The following is a 17,017-nucleotide window of genomic DNA, read 5'->3' as shown; positions in this document are numbered from 1 at the left end:
ATGCTTATCTATCATAAAACCATATGAAATATCAATTTTTGCTTTACGCCTAATTTTTGACGACAATTAGCAAAAAATGTTAAATGTTAACACTCAGTCCATTTGAATATGAAAAATAAAATTGACTTTGATTAAATGTTTTTATTTATCATGCAATTCTTCTTGCGACCAAAGATTTGAATAAAATTTCAAAAAATAAGATAGCTTAAAAAATAATATACGGTAGTGTTTACTAATAGATGAATAGTATATAAATTCTATTAAAATGGATTTGATCGAAAAAAATATATAAAATTTGATCATAATAAAATCGTTTTAAATTACTTCTTCATTTAAATTATAACAATTATTTTTGGTTTTATATTTTTTTGGATCAAATCCATTTTAATAGAATTTATATACTATTCATCTATTAGTAAACACTACCGTATATTATTTTTTAAGCTATCTTATTTTTTGAAATTTTATTCAAATCTTTGGTCGCAAGAAGAATTGCATGATAAAAAAAACATTTAATCAAAGTCAATTTTATTTTTCATATTCAAATGGACTGAGTGTTAACATTTAACATTTTTTGCTAATTGTCGTGAAAAATTAGGCGTAAAGCAAAAATTGATATTTCATATGGTTTTATGATAGATAAGCATTATATTCCCACTCATTATATTCGTAAATTTTGAGGTTTATCCTTCGCTTTTAAGATCATTGAATTTGATTTTTATATAAAATAGTTATATATTAGAAAATAATATGAGTTTATGTGATATTATTTTTCAGAAGATTTCATTCTATATGCCTATGAAAAGTACTCTCAAAACTAACTTTTTCCTAATTATAATTAAATCTAGAATATTGTATTATGCTTAGTATTATTTCATTTTTCTCATTCAATTTAGAATTTACAAATGTCAAAAAATTGAGAGCTGTCACTTTTGATGAATTTCTGTTTATTACAAATGTGCCCAATTATAACAATTTTCAATCATTTGATAATTCTATGACTATGGATTTTTGTACTTCTAATTAAAATAATGTCACTTTTTAATATATTGAGTTTAAGGTTTAAATTTAATTTAAAAAATCGATTTGTTTATACATATTGGAAAGGAATTTTTTGATAATATCTTTTGTATATTAATACATTATGACTTATACTATGTCACCATAATATAAGTTCAAATTTTTATCATGCACATCAATATAAAATTGTAATTCAAAAAACACCTACTTCTATCGTCAAAAATACTCTCAATTTGAAAAAATACATCAAAAATATCAAATTTGCAAACCTAATTCTTCGAAATACCGAAGAAGGTAGAATATACAAATAGTGTCGACAGAAACTATATAATTTTCTTTACAAATTGTCGAAGGGGAACTGAGAGTTTTTTCTTATACGTTGAATTATAAATCAAATTATTGAATGGATTTTTGGAAAATTGAATACTCAATTATCGAAAAACCGTTTTGACAAAAAGTGATTAATACAATATTGTTGCCTATATTAAGTAATTATCATATATGATTTTTATTATCATATCAATTAATCGTGCATGAAGTTATTCTCGACGCAAAAATCGTTTTTTATAGGGGTCTTGCAAATCTAATTCTTCTTTCATATATTTTTTTAGAAGCAAACTCACTATATCAAAATAAACTTTAGTTGCATTCTAACAATTTGTCGAAGGGGAACTGAGAGTTTTTTCTTTATTATCAAGATATGACAAAAAATGTTAATATACAATTTTTTAATATTCGACATATATAGCGATAATGTAACATTATATGATTTTATTATATTATGATAGCATATATAAACCTTATCATATTATTAAAACTTTCACAAATCAAAAATATCTAGATTCTGTCAAAAAGTGATTTGTCAGATTTTTTCAAAAAAACAAATTACTCATCTAGAAGAGATTGTAAATCAAGTTTACTAATAACAATATAATGTATCACTAATATGCTATAAAATGTCGTGGGCTTTTTTGATTATAAATAGTTTTACCGGTCAAAGTTGAAATTTGTCAAAATACCGAATTCTCAGATAAGATGAACTATAATAGTAATACTCAGTTTAAATATACTATACTATAGTGTATTACATAATGATATTATGTACTAAAATAAAAGTATCAAAAACTCATATTGGTGGAGATATTAAAACTTTTAAAATTGAGAGGGTGGGACCGGAGCCTTAAACAATTGATGAATGCTTTCGTTAATAATGGTCTTTAATTACAATTTTTTGATTATATAAATTCATAAATCATGAATATTAACGCCTTCGTCTAAAGGAAAATTGATGATATAAATCAAAAGCAGATCTCATAGGCTTTTTATCTAAAATAGGAAACTCTGCTTCACACAGATATGATGAAAAGTGAGAAAGATTATGAATAGAATATATATTTTGAACATTATTTGTTGTAACTGATCCTTTTTTATCTATTATTCTGTCACAGAAAGAATCTTTAACTGTAATTGAACCAGAATCATATTGATAAATTTCTTTTTCTGATCCTGTGTTTCCAAGAAATGAACAGTTTTCAATAAGAACAGTTGATCCACCTGCACAGAATGTTCCATCTAGAATATTTGCGTTCATTATTCAAAACATTACAAAAATTAAAACTATAGTTACCATAATCTAATGATAAAATTAAATTATTTGATGTTGTGTTACAAAATGATGAATATGTTACATTACTTAGACTTGTTGGTTGATTTAGAAGTATTCCTGAGAAATAAGAAGCTTTACAGAAACTTGTGTTGATTGATTTAACTTCAATATTTCCAAAATAAAGACTATTTGTAGAAGATTTTTCTAAATTTCCGCATAAATAAAAAGAACTTTCATAAAGATAATTTTTATTATTTGATTTATCAACTAATTCAACATATGAATGATGTCCTTAGAGTTTGTTTTTGATTTGTAGCCACATGTTCGGTATTGGACAATGGAACTATTACAGGAAAAGTATATAGATCCACCATGTGAATTACTGCTGCAGTTAGTAAATGAACAATATGAGTTAAGAAACTTATTGTTTGTTTCAAAATAAATGGCACTATTAGTTGTAATGGTGATGAATATACAGTTATATAAGAAGCATTCATTATTTGTTGATCTTGCTGTAACATTTGTACCTTGAATTGGTTTTGAATTAGGTGGAGTATTGTAAAAGAGTTCCCAAACATCATCAGGTGATTGATCAAAGTGTAAATTATTCATAGTTGATGTGTGTTTTGATACTGTTATCTGAAAATCGTGATTGAATTTCATTGTTTTCATCAAAAAAATGAATCGGCATTATTTGACATTTCAATGATGTAAATGTCAAATAATGCCGATTCATTTGAATCTTATATTCAAGTTATGAAATTGCGATTCTTTTAGCTGTCATCAGCATTTTAACAGCTAGTGCATGGAAACAATGATGTAAATCATTCTAATCTTATATAAAAACATCGATTTTGCTGATTAAATTTTTGGATTTCGTAATAAAATGATCAATATTGTAAATAATTAAAGCTATTGTACTTACACATGATTTGTATATTATAAAATGTATGAAATATCGACTTAATTCGCTTGAAAATTTGAAATAGGGAGAATCTTTATATAAAACGCCTAATATCTAACAATTATTACATTAAATGAATACTTAAATTTGAGTAATCGATGATTTATATGAATTCTCTGGTCTGAATAAAGAATATCGAAAATTAGTTTGATTTTGGGGTTGTTTTGATAGTATTGTCAAATGTAATGATGTAAAAACATGAATTTATTAGTAAATACATGCTCGTGTTTGAGTAAAAATAGATATTTGTTGTTGTGAAATAAGTATTTGATTTCTTGTAAATCTTGAATGAAAACAATAAGTTCGTATCAATGGGAAAATCGAATATGTAGCTATTTAATTTGTATCAAAAGAATTTTTTAATGAGAATTTAAATTTCGAAGAAATTTGTTATGTATCGTTGAGTTTTGTAATTAAAACTGATATGTTAATGATGTGATTTGCTTTTTTAAAACATTTATTAGTCTTGATGAAATAATTTTTCTTTTAGTTAAACATTTCTTCTGAGTTTGCTAATAAAGACGGAGTCCTTTGTGAATGTGACATAGGCGCCCGAGAACCGTATGCACAAAAACTCTTATTGGGTGTCTTGTCTTTAGATATTCTTTCAAAAATATGCCAAATTTGATTGATGATTTCTAAAAAAGTAATCTAATCATCTGATGCCATTAATTGTATTTAGAAAAAAAATTCGTTCTTTTAATTTTTTAAGAGTATCACAGCAGATGATTAACTTTCCTTGATTTACGATACAACTAATTCACCAAATGCAGAAGTGCAATCGAATACAAACAATCGAATCTCCTAATTGATGAATCAAATAGTCCATTTTTCATTGAATTATTTAATCAAATCGTCTCTAATCATAGCAATCCTCCAAAATCAATCAGTAGTACACATGTTATCTTTGATCAATTCTTACGTTATAAAGAGAAGAGCACATTTATATGATCTCAAGTATATTTTTGATTTTTTTTTACAAATCTTGTCAATAAGACATTTGAAGTTGTTACCGATACAGTTACATAATTTTGAGATACAAATTCACCGCGCAATATTATTTTATTAAACTAAAACAGAGATAATTTTCTAAAAATTTAAATCATACATTGATCAGTACCTTGTAGAAGATACACATATTGATTTCAAATTCGTATGCATTGAAATGTTCGACGACATTTACACTGTTCGTTTTGAACCTATAATTATTCCATTTATAGTTGAAATGACAAAAATTTACCACATCAAGATAAGCGATGATACAATCGAATTGATCTCACATTTCAGCATGATACAAATATCAATAATATGTAAACTAAGAAAACATTATTGATATACTTAAGGGTGCACCCGTATGTACGTTTATTTGAGAGGAGGAGGATTACCCTCTCAATTTTGAGGGATTCGTTAGTTTATTTTCTCGATGAATATGCAATAAAATTTGATTTTTACCTTATCAATATACTTCATATAATATACACATGTTCATGTAAAAACTTTTTTCCAAAATCCTCAGGAATTAAGGGATTTTTGAATTTTAAGAATTTTTTTCGAATTTTTTCGAAAAAAAAATATTTTCAGAACAGCCTTAACGGCTAAGATTTAGGAACAATGTTAAGTATCAAAAAGAAAGGAGGTCTGATATAGACAACATATATCGTTGAAGGTTGAAAAAATCTCTAATATTTGAGCCCAAAATTTCAAATTTTAATTTTTTGAAAAAAGAGGCCACCCGTATGTACGTTTATTTGAGAGGAGGAGGATTATATTTTTGAAAGGGTGAAACATTATGAATATGTTAATTATATAATAATATGTATTATTAAAAAAAAAAAAAAAAGGCATTGGGGCTTCCAGGCACTTCGTGCCCTCTAGCCCCGAAGATGTTTAGTATAAAACCGCTTTTTAACTTCACTTAAAATGCCACGTAAGCTACGTAAGAATATACGTAAGAGGAAGAGAGCATTGAAACATCCAATAGTAAAACTGACACCACAACAACAGTTGCAACAACAAATGCTGAATGACCCCACTATGTTGCAACAAATGTCAAGCAATCCTATGCTTTTAAACCGAGTTGTTGGTGCACAGAGTGGAGGTTTAAGAGCGGCACTTTTAGCGAAAATGGCAGGCTATGGTGGTAGCTGCAGACGGAACAGCTATAACCCTCAAGTCAATGAATTTGAGTTCACTCAAAAATCAAATAACAGATGTCAAAAAGTCAAACATAGACATACAGAAGCAAATAAGTGAAAACGAAAAGAAACTAGAATATGACAGACACAAAGAAACTCAATGAGTTAAACGTAGAGAAAAAGAAAAAGAAGAACAACTGAAAGAAACTAAGTACAAGGAATATGCGAAAAAAGTGTCAGAAAAAGCAGCAGAAGTAGCAAAAATGGAACAAGATGTCATAAATTTGAAAAACCATACTACTCAATATAAAATACTGAAAGATGAAGAGATAAAACAAAAAGCCCTGAAGACATATATGGATAGCGATGAGTATAAAAAAGAAGTTGAAGCAAATGTAAAGGCAGAAAAACTTTTACAGTTGCAAAAACCAAACCGTACAGTATGAAAACTTAGCACAAGAAAGTAAAAATAACGACGCGGCTATGCAAAAGGCAATGAAAAGCGCAGAATATATAAAAGCTAACAATGACTGGTTAGATGCCCAAGCCAACGCTAAAGCAGCCCAACTCATAGGGTCAATAAGGACAAAAATACAAGCGGATGAAGATAGTTCAAATGAAGCTTTAACAAATGCTGACTTTAAGAACGCCTTCGAAGCTCTTCATAGTAAGGTGAAACAAGTGAACGACTTCTCATCTGGAAAGAAACTGAAGTCTGAAGGTTTCGACAAAGAGTTAAAAGAAGTAGCACAAAATATGACGAAAATAAAACAGATGCAGCAACGAGACAGGCAGTTCAAAGTGCCTATGACGCCGTTAGAGCAACTGTTGTGGAAAGTCAAGAAAAAGAGTTACAACAGACAAAACAGACCTAGTAAATGCTTTCTTAAGAACGAAAAGTCAGGTAGGACATTACGCTGCAGATGGAACATATGTGCCAGCTGGTGGAACTTATATACCACCAAACCCTCCAAGAGAAGCACCTGCACCAGGACTACCTAAAACATTTACATCGTCACATGGACACAGACACAGGCATGCACCAAAACCAACACAACAACCAACAGTTCAAAACCCTGCACAACAACCACCTCCACAACCAACAGTTCAAAACCCTGCACAACAACAACCACAAACAGAGCAAGGACATAAAAGAAGTAGAGAACAAGGAAACCAAGAATTCTTAAAAATGCTTAAAGAAGAGTGTGGTTTCCCAGATACTGTTGACTTTAGTGACAGATATAAAGAAGCTATTGGAAAGTTCAAGGATGGAAATACTGACCCGAACCTATTTAGCTTTATGGCTCAGCACCAAAACGGATATAATCTCAAACCTGGAAAATACAAGCTCGCTAAGGGATATGATTTAATAGCATATCATCCAAATGACATGGATGAATTTACCGAGATATTTGATGTCAGAGCTAAATGACAATTCAACTTTCGTCATGAAACGCGTAAAAAATAGAGACGGAACGAAAGAACAAAAGCTTATGAATGCGGATGACGTAGATAGGGAAATTGTTAAAACGGTCTCGGAATATATGAAATGCCAGCAGATGAGGTACAAGAAACTCCACAGGAAGAATAGTTCAGATACAACCAGACATGGAAGAAATAGTTCAGCAACAACAGCTAGAAGAGCCTGAAGGAAACGAACAAGTCACTCCTTTGGAAACTAACTTCACAGAACTAGATGAAGATTTGGAACAGCCGAAAAATCTTGACCCTCAACAAGAGTATGCGGAGAATATGGAATATTTCCAAGAGTCTAAAAAAATTCGGCTGACATAGTAGAAGAATATCGAAAAATGTTTGCCGACATACAAAAGACTCCAACACCAGATGAAAATATTCAGCATAGAATGGAAGTACTGAAAAAAATGTACACAAATACAACAACCCTTTTTACTTACGAGCATTTAACGTTCAATCTTCGGATGAACTCGGTGAAAATAAAAGGTTAAATTTCAACAAAACATATAGAAATGAAACATTGTTTAAAGTTCATTCAGAACCTAACCAATGGAAACAAACCTACTTTTGTTTCTGCAGACTATGGAACTACAATGAGATGGGGTCATAAAGCTAATCCGGATAGGTGGTTCATAAACTTACAACCACAATTCCAAGAAGTTGTAGACGCAATGGAAGTGAATGGTGAACGAGATATAGCTGGTATTTTAAGCGCGGCTTTAATGCCATTGAAAGATATGAAACATGCAGATATTTTGGACCAGTATGAAATGAACATGGCTGATGGAAATATAACACCTGACGTTCTAGAACATTTATCTCAAAGAACTACACAGAACCATAGAGATGGTATATTTGGTGAAGAGTTTAGAAAGAAGTTAGGGAGAGAGAAGGAAGAGAACCTATTGTACATGACCTTGCAAACGAAAGTTTACAAAATGTCATAAAAACTTACTTTGCAGACGATGAACCGAGAAGGGATGAATATTTAAGAAAACTCAAATGGACAGTACCAAATGAAATGTTAGTATTGAAAAACATGTTCCTTGACAAAATAAAACCAACTACAGAAATAAACGACGCAAGACTGAAAGATTGGGTAAAAGCTTTCCCATTCACAAAAGATATAGTTGGTAACATGGAAAGAAAACCAGAATGGCTACAAAAACATATATTTGGAAACGAGCATATTCCATATGGACAGGCACTGTTTGAAGAGCTTGACCGGAAACTCAGGAAAGAGTCATGCAAACAATACGCGAAGACTCAAATACAGACTATGACAAACTCTTTCTAGGATATAGGTTACCTGAGATGGGCGACCAGAGCCCAAAGGCAAAAAGGACATGGGAAATTTGCAACATACTAGATGAACATAATGCAAAGATGCAACAACTTCAAGCAGAGGGCAATGAAGGAAAAAGAAGAGTTAAAAACTCAGTCAGGAAGAAAGTAAAGCTTGGTCCACGTGGGTTCTATTATGACATATAAATCCAACTATTCTATATTTTTACTCATATGAAATGTACGCCGCTCAGAATATAACGCCAACAGTTTTGGATGCTATGAATGGAAATGTTTCCGAATGGTATAACGAATGCGACAATGCCATTAGAAGGTCAGAAATAGTTCCTGGAACTTACGAATATACAACTGCTGTTTCTTATGGAAACGTAGGTGAGTTTGGAGAAGGTTCTTCAACAACAGTAGATATTGCTTGCGACAGGTTTCATATAATTTCTATTGACAACTCTTTCTTATACGTGGAACAAGACATTGAAATAAAACCTTCTGCCAAGTTGTCTGACAAGAAAGGTTGCAATGGAATTTTCTATGTCGGATACCAATATGCTCCAGAAGTTTTCATGGGATATAAGATATATTCTAACTCTGACTTAGTTCAAACAGTAACATGGGCAAACTATGAATGGTTCGCTTTGAGAAACTCAGTACAACCACAAGCTAGAGAACAAACAGACCAGTATGCAACTATTGAGAAAATAAGAAGACTTGACCCTAACGTTCCAGGAGTTTATGTTAACCTTTCTGGACAAACTGCAGCAGCAGTAACCAAAGTAAAATTGAAACTTAGAGTTCCTTTGTCATCTTTCCTCATCTTCAGGTTTTTAAGATACTTGCCAAACTGGGCAGGAAAAATTTCTATCGAACTTACTCCAAGCAAAAATAACTTAGTCATTGCACCAACACAAGACCCATTCACTCTTACAGACGTAAAGGGAGCAAATCAAACGTCATTCGCCGATTTTGCAAAGACAAAGTTGACTTAGACTTTGGTTTCTCAAACCTCAACACTGAAGTAAACTACTACTTCAATGCTGCTGGAACTGCTTGGGACCCAGTTAAGTTCACATGCGAAAAATTTGAATGCAAGAGAATAGAAAGCAGACTTGCAGTCTATATGTTGGACCCAGATATTTCAAATGCTTTAGCTGCCAAATATATTGCAGTTCCACTTATGTTCCCTATACACCAAATATCTGTCAAAGACTTTGCAGGTGAAGTTGGAAACCAAAGTGCTGACCCAGGTGCAAGAACAGATATTGCTTAACAACTGCAATGAAACATGCAGATACTATGTTTGTACTGTTCAGACGAACTATAAATGACTATTCTTGTTTCTACAACCCCGGTATTAAATATCATATAAACATAGATGGCAAATACTATCCAAGAGAAGAATATTCTACAGTTGAGGATATGAGGTCATACAACTTGACATTAGATGCTATGAACTTTAACAACAACTTCACAACAACCATTAACCCTGAAATGCAAAGTTCTATTATGCCATATGTGAAAGTATGGACCCATACAGGAGCTCAAAACACTCAATATACAAATGGAGACCGTTCAAACTTTTGGCTTGGCATTCCATTTGCTGACTCAGAAGACTTTATGGGTGGTATTTCAACTGTTGGTACAGTTCAAATACAATATACTGGTGACAGAGACGGTCCAATGAATTGAAAGCAAAGAAGTTTACAAAACCAATAGCACTTTTCACGGAAGATGCTCTTTTGAAGATTCGTTCGATGAAACCTGCTGGGGCTCCTCAGATTGGTATAACGACAGCTTCCATCGAGCAGATTTTGGCAGCAGGTCAGTAAGTTGTTCTTGAACTGACTTCTCTCCGTCAAATATTGACAGTACGCCAGTTTTGATATAATATTGTATTAAAAACTTTCCTTTAGAAATATCGGTCAGTTTTGTTGTTATATTTTTGTCTGCTTCAAGAACTTTCACCATCTCAGTTATACCAACTTTCTTTGCTTTATGAAAATATTTTGGTTCAGCAAAGACTGCTATTCTATAACATTTTCCATTGTTTGTATAAAGAACTATTCTATCAATGAACTTGTATTGTTTGTGTGTGTAAACTTTGTTTTGCTTCAATTCGAAGAGATACTCAAATACGTCCATCTTTTTATTCTAAGTAAAATGTCATTTCCGAAAAATAGAAGCGTAAGTGTTTCAAAAGGTTTAATGGCGCGTGGCAGACGTGAAGTTAAATTCACCAACTCAAACAAACAGTCAAAGTGTTGTTGTCAATGTCAAAGAAAGAGATGTTGAAGTGGGGAAACCATACGAAGACGAAGATGGTATAACAATAGTTCCTGTAAAAGAACAACCAACATATCCTGAAGTTAGCAGAGACTTAAGTTCTGTTGCAGATATTCGAAACGACTACCAACAACTTAAAGACAAACTTAAAACTCAGGAGAAGATTTGTCAGGCTTTGGGTATAATGTTAAACTTGGTCGAACACAACCCTGTAAAAGTGAACTCATATGTCATGCACCTCATGAAATTTTGAAAGAACTATTGAAACTTTTGACAGAGGCAGACGATATAAACATCAAAGAAATAGAACCCGACATTGCTTGCTGTGGTGTTTCATATAATGTCATTGACAAGATATACGTTATGAAAGGAGGTGAAACGTTGAACTTAAAATATAGTTTCCCAGACGTCATAAAAATATTTGACGACCACAACATTTCATTAAATTTAGTTTGCTAAGTAAATGGCAGAAGACATAGTGGTTTATACTATTACGACTAAAAACCCTGAGTCATATAATTCTATAACAACAAACTTACAAAGTCCTCAAGGACGATATTGTAAACTGACCTTAAACACGATGACGACTAAAGCCTGTTTTGCTCTTTTGACACCAGAAGACTTTGTTGTTGTGAATGGTAAAAAATACTCCTTTGAAGATACTTACTCAGATATACCACCAACAGGTTTTGTTGACTTATTTAATACTTTAAGGACGGATGTAACATGTGCTGCAACTAGAGCAGGTTTCATTATGTTTGGATGTCCGACTGAGTTTAGTATAAACGATATGAGCTATAATACAAAACTTATATCTGGTTTTTACTACCAACAGTTTCCTATAACAGGAAAAGGTGTCATACAAGGAATGTCTGTTCCATTGACTTTAAGTACACCTATTTTATATATTGTTTCAAACTTAGGTTCAAAGTGCTATTCGAATGTCGACAGAAACTACTATGACCAAAAGATACTCATGCGTATAAACAACACTTTCTCTGCTGGTTTGCCTATTGTTCATTCGAATGCAGAGTTTTCAGCTTTAGTAAACTCAAACACTTTAGCAAACATAAACTTAACCTTAGTTGACGCAAACTTTGTTCCTGTAAAACTTTTATGTCCTATGTATTTGTCAATGACGGCAGAAAGTTTCGAATTGGAAGATGCAACTGGTGAAAGTATTGTACTACAAGAACAACTTCAACAACAAATAGCTCAAGAACAACAAATGCAACAAATGGAACAAATGCAACAACAAAGTCAAGAACAACAAATAGCTCAAGAATAAAAAAAATATTTTTTTTTATTTTTATAAAAAAATGTACAGAATAGACGTTTCAGATTTTTATGACTTCCAAGCGTTCAGAAATATGTGTCCATTTAGAGACTATAACAAAGCAGTCGAGAATTTGAAACGTTTAGTCATTTATGTCGACTCTGCCCCAGAATGTTATGTCATGAAAGAATGGGATGTAGTCTTTAACAAACCAAGAGCGACAATAGTTTCAGAACAAGAATGTAAACAGAAACTTAAGAAAATAAAAGTCGTACAAGTTGGTATGAAGATGTTAGATGCTTGGGATATCTTATTGTCAAAGTTAGAAGATTTTTCAGTTCGTGGTATAAAGTTCTATACACCTTCTCCAAACTTCTATTCTATCTTCACTGGATATAAATACGAACAAGTAGAATGGAAAGAAAATGTTATAGAAGCTTGGTTAGACCATGTCAAAGAAATTATATGCAATGGAAACGAAAGAGTCTATGAGTATATCTTATGTTGGTTTGCAAACATCTTACAACATCCAAGTGCTAAAAATGAAACTGCTCTCATCATAATTGGAAAACAAGGAACAGGTAAGAACACTTTCTTTACAGATATCTTATGCAAACTGTTAGAGGGCTATTCGAACCCGAATATGACAAACTTAGAAAACATCTGCGGTAAATTTAACTCTTCAATAGAGAATATGAAACTTATAGTATGTAACGAACTTCAAAGTATAGATACAACAAAGGTTTTAAACTCAGATGCTTTGAAGAGTCTTATAACAGACAAAGTTGGAGTTGTTGAAAGAAAATATAAAGACCAAAGAGTTTGTGAAAATGTTGCAAATTTCATCATGGTTTCAAACAACGCCGTTCCGATGAAGTTAGAAAGTTCTGACAGAAGATATGTAGTTGTCAGAACGTCAGAAGCTCATATGCAAGATACAGAATATTTTGACGACTTAGCAGAAACTTTGACACCTAACTTTTACAACCACTTGTTCTCATATTTCATGACATTAGATATTTCAAAGTTCAATCCAAGACAAATTCCACATACCGAAGAGAGACAAACATTGTTAGAAGCAAACAAGAGTGTATATGAACTGTTTCATAGATGAAACTGACTTTGAGTGTTTAGATGAAAGGTCATTGTACGATTCGTATAAACAGTATTGTCAAGAGTATGGTTATATGACAGCGTCTAAACGAACATTCTTGGCAAATGTCAAAAGTCTTTTAGACGTACAGAATGGTGTATATACAAAGAAAAATTTTTCTGAGTAAATTTTAAAAAAAAATTTTTTTTATCCGATAGAAAAGATGACGAAATTCATCTCAGTCAACAAGTACATGTCAGGACTTAAAGAAGAACTAGACCCATTCACATATTTGAATGTTTACTTCTACCATTTTGAAAAGTCTACATTTGACAAAGTTTGGAACATCGAACCAGTTAAGTTTGCTATTGTGACTAAAAATGGTGCGAAATTTGAAGACTTAGACATAGAAGGTTTGTTAACAGTCAAAGAAAGTTTTGACAGAAGGTTTTCAAACCTTAAAGAAGGCAAAGCATACAAACTTGTTATACCTTATGAACCAAAGAAAGCAGACGACTATGAATATTATGAGTCTAAGATAGTTGAAGTTCAAGGTAAATTGGGTAAAAAGATTTTAGAGTCTAAGCCAGTGTTTGCTCCTAAAGAGGAAGAGAACATTGACATTGACCCAGAAATGTTCTAAAAATAAAATTTTATTTTTACATGTCAAATTTCTTTTTCTCTGGCTCTGGTTCTTTCTTCTCTTCTTCTACTTTCTTTTCTTTCTTTTCTCTCTTCTTCTTCTCTGGTGGAGTTATGTCAAACTTCTCAGAACCATATTTTTGTAAAAGTGCTTTGTCATTTAATAGCTCTTCTATTCTGTTTTCTATTTCATTTTCAAGAACAGCGCATGTGTCTTCTTTGCATTCTAAGAAGTTTTGTTGGACTTCATCTCTCCAAGAGGCGTCATCTCTGTCAACAAGTCTGTCATTGACAAATTTTAAGACTTCTCTGCTTAAGGTTTTATGGTTCTTGTCATATTCCCAGAAACAGAACTTTAGAACAAATTCCCCTTTCTTGTTTACACTATGTAAGATTTTATGGTCGACAGATGTTTTGCTGTCGAAAAGCTTGTCTCGAATATAGATAGCGAAATCGCTAGACATTTCCTAAAAGATAAAAATTTTAATTTTTCTAAAAATATGTTAGAAAAAAAGTTTGCTGACATTGACAAGAAATTTGAGAATGTTTTAAATAAGAACAAGAGGAAGTTGGAAAATGCTCAGATAAAACCCATACATGACAAGTTCTTATTTGCTCAGAATGGTATAACAGGTCTAATTGCACCACCTGGGTCGGGTAAGACTTTCACTTATCTTAAAATGGCTGCACAACAACAAGAACTAGATGAGAAGAACCCATTCTATGAGTTAGTAGTCATTTGTAGTACTTCTGGTCAATTTGACCAAACCGTCAATTCGTTCAAAGATATTATAAAAAAGTCTAAGTTAGTATGTATAAAAGACTCTGAGTTGTTAGATTGGATAAAGAAGTACCAAAGAAGAGTTTTGAAGTACAATGCTATAAATGAGTATGTCAATTCTAAGTTTAAAGACCCAAATGAGGAAATGCAGAGAATATTAGAGAAGAAACACTTCAGAAACAAACAGAAAGAGATAGAATACATTTCGAAGAAATTGCAATCTTACGATTGGAAGACTTACCCTCACAGATGTCTTCTTATCTTAGATGACTTTGCTTCTCATCCTTTGTTAAAGAACAGAGAACAAGACATGTGTCGAATTCTTAAGAAGCTCAGACACTTTAACATTTCAGTTGTCATTTGTGTACAGACAGCAAGAGTTTAAGTAAGGATGTAAAGAGAATACTTACTGACATTGTACTTTTCCCCGGATTGTCCGAAGACGATTTCATGGAACTTATGAAAGAGTCCATGGCAGGTAAGTTTGACAGACATGAACTATGGGAGAAGTACAAAGTCATACAAGACCCTCATACTTCTTTCAGAATTCACATCTACGCGAACAAAGTTCAAATTGTAAAAAGTCAAGCGTAAAAATGTAAGTGTTTGAGTCTTAGTCTGTTGTGGTGCTGGGGCTGTCGGTTCTTCTGGCTTTGGAATGGACTCGGTTGGTGGTACGTCAGCCATCCGTTTGTGTCCTGTCGGAAGGAAGGACTTTTCCTGTCGGAAGGAAGGACTTTTCCTGTCGGAAAGAAAAACTTTTCCTGTCGGAAAGAAAAACTTTTCCTGTCGGAAAGAAAAACTTTTCCTGTCGGAAAGAAAAATTTTTCCTGTCGGAAAGAAAAATTTTTCCTGTCGGAAAGAAAAATTTTTCCTGAAGGCCGGCCAAAAAGTTCTCAATTTTCGAAAATTTGAATGGTTTACGGACGGACAACAGGAAAAATTTTTCCTGTCGGAAGGAAAATTTTTTCCAGTTGGAAGGAAAATTTTTTCCAGTTGGAAGGAAAATTTTTTCCTGTAGGAAGGAAAATTTTTTCCTGTAGGAAGGAAAAACTTTTCCTGTAGGAAGGAAATTTTTTTCCTGTTGGAAGGAAAAACTTTTCCTGTTGGAAGGAAGGACTTTTCCTGTTGGAAGGAAGGACTCGGAATGCCAGAAGGATTTGACAAGACAATTTACCTTATAGAGCTACCTGAGCCATCTGACTTTCACAAAAGACCAAAAATAAACGCTTTACATGTATTTTTCAGCAACTTCGTCAAATAATTTTATAGCTTTATCTATCTCATCTACTTCAAACGTTTCTTTACCTTTTATGGGAGCACCATACATTTTCTCAAACTTTTCAAGTAGTTCTGTTTCAGCAGCTCTCATATCATTCACAAACACAACCTTAACTCTATTGACTATACTGTCATATCTTTGAGTTATATTATATGTTCTTCCTATCTTATATCTCTTTGTATTGAAGTCCTTCGGTTTCTGAACGATGTAAAGTAAGCCTTCACTGCAACGTTCCGTATCGAATGAACCATATGTTATGAAATTATATCCAACAACTGGGTCAATCCATAACAAAACTATTGGTATAAGACTTTTGTCAATGAGATATGCTGTAGTTCCACAGAATCTTACCGATATCATAAGCTCAGGATTTCTTGTCAAAATTTTCTGAGTTGAAGCAATTCCAACCCAATGCCATGTTTTCTTTCCAGATGGAGATATAATGTCTGACAAAGAATATTTGTTGTATTTCTTTGAGTATCTTACGTTTAAATCACCAATTCTAACCATTTTGGTGTCATTGTCTATCTTTTTAACTGTTTCAAACTCAGTGTTTGTCATTTTCTGTTTCTTACATACAAGATAAAAAATATTTTTTTAAAAAAACTAACGTTAATTTTATTTTTTTATCTTGTATAAAAGATATGATTTCAGGGATTTTTTTGACGAAGTGCAAAAGTTCACTTCGTCAAAAATAACAGTTATATAATGAAATTTGGTCATTTTTTTCATGTCAGAAGACTCGAAGGTGCAACACTTCCAAAATACCGACGAACTCAGAAGAGCAGCATGGCAGTATGTTCTTGACAACTTCTTTGAGTTCTCCAGGTACACCTTGGAAAATGCTGAAGAACTCCGACACAGAGAATTTGGAGAAATTGCGCTCCAATACTACATTGACAAACAAAGGGTAAAATAAGACTAAAAACTTAACGTTTAAAAAGTGACATTTTTAATGAGCTCCGAGTCACCGAGAAAACTTGGTCAGATGTTAGAAGCTTACTTCCCTGAGGAGGATGGAAGCGTTACATACGTAAGGTTCAAAAACAACGAACCTGGAATTGCGTACCAAATTCGCAATTACATGACCGTGGAAGAGTACGAAAGGTTCCTACAAGAGAAACCAGCTCTAAACAACTCAGAAAAGAAAGAATAAAAAG

At 32.3% G+C, this 17,017-nt stretch overlaps 9 protein-coding genes and 2 pseudogenes across 11 annotated transcripts, besides 4 other annotated features; 8 read left to right on the top strand and 3 right to left on the bottom strand.

The window, feature by feature from the left end:
- Positions 1-916: 916 nt before the first annotated feature.
- Positions 917-953: a mobile genetic element.
- A 2-nt stretch (positions 954-955) lies between these two features.
- Positions 956-2,200: a mobile genetic element.
- An 81-nt stretch (positions 2,201-2,281) lies between these two features.
- On the bottom strand, positions 2,282-3,298 carry TVAGG3_0830940 (annotated as a pseudogene). Its single transcript has one exon. A coding segment is annotated over exon 1 (1,017 nt).
- Positions 3,299-6,081: 2,783 nt separating this feature from the next.
- On the top strand, positions 6,082-7,077 carry TVAGG3_0830930 (annotated as a pseudogene). The gene has a single exon. A coding segment is annotated over exon 1 (996 nt).
- Positions 7,078-7,872: 795 nt separating this feature from the next.
- TVAGG3_0830920 (protein of unknown function, DUF4106 family) lies at positions 7,873-8,148 on the top strand (the record flags this gene model as incomplete). Its single annotated transcript, XM_051248473.1, has 1 exon — positions 7,873-8,148. One exon carries the CDS (start codon positions 7,873-7,875, stop codon positions 8,146-8,148), a length of 276 nt encoding a protein of 91 aa, XP_051083948.1.
- Positions 7,873-8,148: a mobile genetic element.
- Positions 8,149-8,446: 298 nt separating this feature from the next.
- On the top strand, positions 8,447-8,692 carry TVAGG3_0830900 (protein of unknown function, DUF4106 family; the record flags this gene model as incomplete). Its single annotated transcript, XM_051248472.1, has 1 exon — positions 8,447-8,692. The coding sequence occupies one exon, from the start codon at positions 8,447-8,449 to the stop codon at positions 8,690-8,692; it is 246 nt and encodes an 81-aa protein (XP_051083947.1).
- Positions 8,693-8,778: 86 nt separating this feature from the next.
- Positions 8,779-17,017: part of a mobile genetic element that runs on past the window's edge.
- TVAGG3_0830890 (uncharacterized protein) lies at positions 10,223-10,642 on the bottom strand (the record flags this gene model as incomplete). The annotated part of the gene is made up of 1 exon (XM_051248471.1): positions 10,223-10,642. One exon carries the CDS (start codon positions 10,640-10,642, stop codon positions 10,223-10,225), a length of 420 nt encoding a protein of 139 aa, XP_051083946.1.
- On the top strand, positions 11,364-12,071 carry TVAGG3_0830880 (uncharacterized protein; the record flags this gene model as incomplete). Its single annotated transcript, XM_051248470.1, has 1 exon — positions 11,364-12,071. One exon carries the CDS (start codon positions 11,364-11,366, stop codon positions 12,069-12,071), a length of 708 nt encoding a protein of 235 aa, XP_051083945.1.
- Positions 12,103-12,530, top strand: TVAGG3_0830870 (uncharacterized protein; the record flags this gene model as incomplete). The annotated part of the gene is made up of 1 exon (XM_051248469.1): positions 12,103-12,530. A coding segment is annotated over one exon (428 nt), but the record flags the coding sequence as incomplete, so codon positions are not given.
- TVAGG3_0830860 (uncharacterized protein) lies at positions 13,376-13,785 on the top strand (the record flags this gene model as incomplete). Its single annotated transcript, XM_051248468.1, has 1 exon — positions 13,376-13,785. A coding segment is annotated over one exon (410 nt), but the record flags the coding sequence as incomplete, so codon positions are not given.
- On the top strand, positions 14,193-14,841 carry TVAGG3_0830850 (P-loop containing nucleoside triphosphate hydrolases family; the record flags this gene model as incomplete). The annotated part of the gene is made up of 1 exon (XM_051248467.1): positions 14,193-14,841. A coding segment is annotated over one exon (649 nt), but the record flags the coding sequence as incomplete, so codon positions are not given.
- On the bottom strand, positions 15,807-16,217 carry TVAGG3_0830840 (organellar and viral DNA polymerase type B; the record flags this gene model as incomplete). The annotated part of the gene is made up of 1 exon (XM_051248466.1): positions 15,807-16,217. One exon carries the CDS (start codon positions 16,215-16,217, stop codon positions 15,807-15,809), a length of 411 nt encoding a protein of 136 aa, XP_051083941.1.
- Positions 16,813-17,013, top strand: TVAGG3_0830830 (uncharacterized protein; the record flags this gene model as incomplete). Its single annotated transcript, XM_051248465.1, has 1 exon — positions 16,813-17,013. One exon carries the CDS (start codon positions 16,813-16,815, stop codon positions 17,011-17,013), a length of 201 nt encoding a protein of 66 aa, XP_051083940.1.

Source organism: Trichomonas vaginalis, chromosome VI (genome assembly GCF_026262505.1).
Source record: "Trichomonas vaginalis G3 chromosome VI, whole genome shotgun sequence".
NCBI classification, from domain to species: Eukaryota; Parabasalia; order Trichomonadida; family Trichomonadidae; genus Trichomonas; species Trichomonas vaginalis.
The sequence above is the reverse complement of the archived record's forward strand: the minus strand, read 5'-3'. Positions and strand labels throughout refer to the sequence as shown.